This window comes from Chrysochloris asiatica, unplaced genomic scaffold (genome assembly GCF_000296735.1).
Source record: "Chrysochloris asiatica unplaced genomic scaffold, ChrAsi1.0 scaffold00416, whole genome shotgun sequence".
Lineage (NCBI taxonomy): Eukaryota > Metazoa > Chordata > Mammalia > Afrosoricida > Chrysochloridae > Chrysochloris > Chrysochloris asiatica.
This window is the reverse complement of record NW_006408934.1, coordinates 472,238-478,555: the sequence shown is the minus strand read 5'-3', so window position 1 is coordinate 478,555 and position 6,318 is coordinate 472,238. Positions and strand designations below refer to the sequence as shown.

The window sequence follows — 6,318 nt, the reverse complement described above, 5'->3', positions numbered from 1 at the left end:
GTCTGGTCATCCTGGGTTTTAAGGAGCATTGTTGCTTTTTCCAGCACAGATTTGTTTGTTCTTTTGGTGGTCCACGGTCCTTTCAATATTCTCCTCCAACACCATAACTCAAATGTATCAATTCTACAGTCTTCTTTACTCATTGTCTAAATTTCACATGCATATGAGGTTATTGAAATACCATGGCTTGGGTCAAGCATCTTTGCTATTGACATCTTGCTATTGACATCTTGCTATTGACATTTGCTATTGACATCTTGCTATTCAACACTTTAAAGAGGTCTTGCGCATCAGCTTTGCCTAATGCAGTATGTCATTTGATTTCTTGACTGCTCTTCCCATGAATGTTGATGGTGGATCTGAGCACAATGAAGCCTTTGACAACTTCAAACTTTTCTTGATTTATCTTGATTCTGTTTATTGGTCCAATAGTGAGGATTTTTGTTTTCTTTACATTGAAGTGCAAACCTCACCATAGGCTGTGGTCTTTGATTTTCATTGATTTTCAACAAGCAAGTTTGTATCATCTGCATATCACAGGTTGTTACTGAATCTTCTTCCAATCCTGATTCCATATTTTTCTTTCATGTAATCCAGCTTCTTAAATTATTTGCTCAGAATACTGATTGAATAGGTATGGTAAAAGAATATAATCCTGGCACACACCTTTCTTAATTTTAAACCACTCAGTGTTTCCTTGTTCTGTTTGAACAACTATCCCTTAGTGAATGTACAGGTTCCTCATGAGAACAATAAAGTGTTCCAGAATGCTCATTTTCAGCAATGTTGTTGATAGCTTGTCACAGTTCACACAGTTGAATGCTTATCTGCACTTTATTGACTTTGCATAGTCAATAAAGTGCAGATAAACATATTTCTGGTATTGTCTACTTTCAGTCAAGATCCACCTGACATGAGCAATTATATCCCTTATCCCATGTCTTTGTCTGCATCCGACTTGAACCTCTGGCAGTTACCTACCAATGTGCCATTGCAGTTGCTTTTGAATTGTATTTTGCCCATAGAATCTTTCAGTATTACAACTCGAGGTTTGGATTGTTTCTTCACTTCTTTCAGCTTGAGAAATGCTGAGCATGTTGTTTCCTTTTGATTTTCTATGTCCTTAACCGTGCATTGTTATTGTTGTTAAGTTTAGTCCAGTCAGTTTGACTCACAGTGACCCTATATAGGGTTTCTGAGTTTTTAAATCTTCACAGGAGCTGAAAGCCTCATATTTCACCCTCAGAGGCTGAAAGTTTAAACCATGGACCTTGTGATTCATAGAACTGTGGACCTTGTGTTTCACAGGCCAGTGATTATATTACTGAGCCACCATGCTCCCAGAACTTTGCATACTTCATTATAATACTTTACTTATTCTTCTCTATTGTTGTTGCTAAGTGCCTGCAAGTCAATTCCAACTCATAGCAACCCTATATAAGGCTTCCAAGGAACAGCTGATGGTAAGTTTGAATAGCTGACCTTGCAGATCAAACCGTCCTTAAGGTCAAGTGCTTTTTCTACAGCACCACTCCAGGACTCTAGACCTTTGAAATATTTTTCAGCTTTGTTACTTCATCCTTTCTCCCAGTTACTTTAGCTTCGCTGTGTTCAAGAGCAAGTTTCAGAGTCTCTACTGACATCCATTATTGTCTTTTTTCTTTTCTTTCTTTTGTGTCTTCATTTATGACATTATTGATGTTATTCTATAACTCTTCTGGTCTTCGCTCATTTGTGTATAATGAATCAAATCTATACTTGAGATATTCTCTAAATTCAAATGTGATACACTCAAGGTCATAGTTTATCTGTGGTGGACTTGTTCTCATTTTCTTCCACTTCAGCCTGAACGTGTACATATGCAATCAGTGGTCCACTTGAGAGTTGACCCCTGTCCTTTTTTGGCTGATGATATTGAACTTCACCATCAATCCTTCCCACATATGTAGTCAATTTGATTCCTGTATACTCCATCTGTTTTGTTTTGTTTTCCATGTGTACAGTTACCTTTGATATTGTTGTTAAAAGATATTTTCAATGAATAAGCACTCATAGGTCTTAAAAATTTCTATCATCATAACTCCAGTATCATTTCTATCACCATGGCCATATTTCCCAGCTACCAATCTTTCCTCTTTGTATACATCTTTACATTTCATTCACTCATAAATACTAGTGCATTGTAATTGCATGTTTGATCAATTTTAGACTCAACAATTTGGTAGAATTCTTCAATTTCCACATCACTGGCTTAGTAGTTGGTACATAAATTTGAATAACTGTCATATTAACTGGCCTTATTTTTACACATATGGATATTGTCTTACCACAAACACAGCATTGTACTTCCATGCAGATCTTGAAATGTTCTTTCTGATGATGAATGTTGCACCATTTCTCTTGAATTTGCCATTCCCACATAATAAATCATGCTTGCCTGATTAAAAATGGTAATACTAATCCAGCTAAGCTCACTAAAATGCATTACATTTTATTTTTGATGACTTCCAATTATCCTAGATCTATTCTTCATAAATCTCATCTTCTAATTATAAATGGATATTTGCAGTTGTTTCTTTCATTTTGTGTTGTGTCCAATCAGAAAATTATGCTCCCCAAAGTTTTGCTCTATAGACATCGCTAAGGTCAACTCTATTTTGAGGAGGCAGCTCTTTCTTAACTTTTTCGTGAAAGACAGGATGATTCTATAACACTGGACATGCATTTCAAAATGGTAACTTTCTTTAGGTGAAGTTTGTTGTTATTGTTAGGTGCTATAGTGTAGGTACCAACTCATAGCAACCTTATGCACAGCAGAATGAAACACTGCCCAATTCTGGGCCAACCTCACTACTGTTGCCACGCTTGAGTCCATCGATGCTGCCACTTAGCCAATTCATCTCGTTGGGGGTCTTCCTCTCTTTCTCTGACCCTCCACCTTACCAAACATGATATCCTTCTCCAGTGACTGGTCCCTCCTGACAATATGTCCAAAGTATGAGAGACGAAGTTTGGCCATCTTGGTCTCCAAGGAACACTCTGGCTGCACTTCTTCCAAAATGGATCTATTGGCTCTTTTGGCAGCCCATGGCACTTTCAATATTCTCCTCCAACACCATTACTCAAAGGCATCAATTCTTCTACAGTCTTCCTTATTCACTGCCCAGTTTTCGCATGTATATGAAGTTATTGAAAATACCTTGACTTGGGTCAGGTGCACCTTAGTCCTCAAGCTGACATCTTTGCTCTTCGACACTTTAAAAAAGTCTTGTGCAGCAGATTTGCCTAACACAATATGTCATCTAATTTCTTGACTACTGCTTCCATGAGTAGGTGTTCCTTAACCCCCTTCACTAATTTATGTGACATTTTTTATTTATTTAGTCATCTGAGTTTGACACCTATGACACCCTGTCTCTTTGGTGTTACAGAGCCAAGTGTGTAAAAGTGAGGTTTGGTTATCATTTGTATTTTCCAGTATAAGGAATGCCTGTTACCCATAAATTTAGAGCTTCAGATGAAGTATGACTATAGTGACATTTTTTCTTTACGACTTCAAGATTGGATGTATTCTTCCAATAACAGCTACTTGACCTTTTAGAATCAAAAGCTCATCTGCCAAAGTAAAACATCTGTTACTCAGAAATCTCTTCTGGCATCCATTAAAAACAAAGCCTATCTGAGATGACTAGCTGTTCAAGATTTGTTTATATATAGTAATTTATCCTATTTAATTTATTGACTCGGCGTTTCGTTCTGCATAGATTCGTTACAAATTACAAATGAAAGCAATGCCACAACTTGTTTTATTTGACAAATGATTACTACAGAAGTATCAGCTGTTGTTCATTCTTTTAGTTTTCAAGAATTAATTCTCATATGTGATTCATTAAGAGCTTGTAGTTGATTTCTATTTAAATCAACTTGATTTTCAGTTAATCAAAACTCTGAATATCATTGATAAAGTATGCTCTATGATCACAAGAGTCATATAGGGAAAGCAGTAGCCATATTCTTGAAAAATTTGTAATGGTGAAATCACTCAACTGTGATGAAGATTTGACTAATAATTGATAACTAAGGTATGACTATTAAAGTACTTACACTAGGATAACAACTATTTTCTAAAAAAAAAATGTCCTCAACTTAGTGGCAAGAAAGTTTTCCTATTGTGAATCTTTTTTTTCTTACAGTGAACGTCTAGCAAATTGGCATTGATTTCTTTGGCTGTTACTCTTTATTTTTCTACTGGAATTGCTTCGGTTCTTGAAGGAAGCTCATAAGGTTTGGTTGTCTTATGTAGTTTCTCTTCTCTTTTCTTCATAACTTCTCTGAAATGATTTTTTTCTTTTAACTCTTTATCTTTAAGTGCTTCAGCTTCACATATGGCATCTTCTTCCTGTCGGATCTTTAACTCCTCTTGCCACTGTTACAGAGAAAAGCATCATTCAGACATATGTAAAAGTAAGAGTTGATTGTTAACAGATATCAGTAGTAATTAAGAAAACAAAGTCAGGCTAGTATTTTACAAATGACAGAAGGCCAAATTTACTGTAGCCCAATGAAGGCATTGAAGTATATAAGTAGTACAATAACATATAGTTTGGCAATGATTACTCCTAGCTAGACTTTTAAGGTACACAGTTTATGTTTTAATCTTGTAACTACATTTTCTATGTTAAGGCACTTTTTAAAAAATAAAGATTTTTCTGCTAGTTTAAGAAAATCAATCTTACGTGATGGTCAACGATTCTTGCCAACTCTTTATCCACCCTGGTGAACAAATCTGGATATGGAAACATTGGGAGTTCAGACTTAGAAGGATGTTCCCTTCAAAAGAGTACAAATATAGATTCAATATTAGGTAAAGGCAATCCTCCTCCCCAGAGATAGATAAGATTTATAAGTCATTACTCATTATTAAACATTTTGATTTTACATTTCTGCCATAAATTACTTAATATGAACACTACTGTATATTAGCTTTTAATTTCACTTGTAAAACTGATATTTTTTAGTATAGGGCATGACATATAGAATGATCTCTAGGAAACAATAAAAGGCAGTCTTGTCCAATATATTGATAACAGTAGCAAATGAGATGTTAGGATATAAGGGTCTTAAGAAAACCTGAAGCACACTGTTTCCAACCTCAAGCACAACCCCATGACATCCTGGTGAATGTATAAGCCTAAGAATATAATCTAAGATATGCAAAAAAAATGCAAACAATACTTTTGCAACATATTTGTATTACTAAGGATGAAATCACGGTAGACAATTTAGCAGCAATATAATGAAACAGTGATAATACAAAGTCAGGACCAAAAAAGGAGAGTCGTACTAAGTGTTAAATTGTCATCATACTAATATTGTTAAAGTTGCTATGGAGAAATGGTTGTAAGGCCAGGAATATAGAATATTTTAGAATGCTCAAAGAGAACAATTTTATGGGGGAGAAAGTGAGTTCAAAGGAGAAGGTCTTAAGCAAAAAGTATAAGGAGAGACATCATTGGTGAGAAATTTTTATATTAAAAATTTTAAATCAATTTTTAAGAATGTGATGTCTAACATGTATGTTTTCAAGTTACATATACACTATTCCAGTGACTCCCATACTCTCAGCACACTGGCCCCTTCATATCACCAGGTTCTTTTGCTCTTTGCTCTCCAAAAATATTTCTTAAATCTTCCACTTACCTCATCTTCATCATCACTTCCCCCGACCAAAACATCATCACTTTTTGCAATGACTAAATGCCTCCTTTTTGGAATTCTTGTATTCACCATGACCTCATGCCACACCCTCTTCATCTCTACACAGTAGTCCTACACACACACACACACACACACACACACACACACACATACACAGTCCTGGTGTAGTGTTGTAGGTTAATACTTAATGCTCTGGGCTGCAAGTTGTTTGAACTGCAAGATCAGATTGACAGTTCAAGCTCACCAAACGCTCCTTGAAAACACTATACAGAGTAACTATGGCTCGGAACTGACTCGATGGCACTTAACAACAAACAGTATAGATATAGATATAGATATATACATGTATACATACATATATATGGAGTCCTAGTGTGGCACTGTGGGTTAATGCACCAGATTGCAAAGCTGTTTGTACTGCAAGGTTGGCGGTTCAAGCTCACCAGCTGCTCCTCGGAAACCGTATACGGGGTTGCTATGGGTTGGAACCAACTCGATGGCACTTAATAACAACAACACCAAATATATATATATATATTGAGAGAGAGAGAGAGAGAGAGAGAGAGAGAGAGCACTCTGGTAGCGTAGGGGTTACGAATC

General features: G+C 36.0%; 1 protein-coding gene across 1 annotated transcript in view; it reads right to left on the bottom strand.

Moving 5' to 3' along the window:
* Positions 1–4,237: 4,237 nt before the first annotated feature.
* The window catches only part of TMEM232 (transmembrane protein 232), a gene marked incomplete at its 5' end in the record, with an annotated part of 464,990 nt that continues 462,909 nt past the window's right edge, over positions 4,238–6,318 (bottom strand). The window contains 2 exons of the mRNA XM_006876811.1: positions 4,238–4,426; positions 4,737–4,830. Of these exons, the coding sequence (XP_006876873.1) occupies positions 4,238–4,426; positions 4,737–4,830 (283 nt within the window). The remainder of the gene's footprint in view (positions 4,427–4,736; positions 4,831–6,318) is intronic.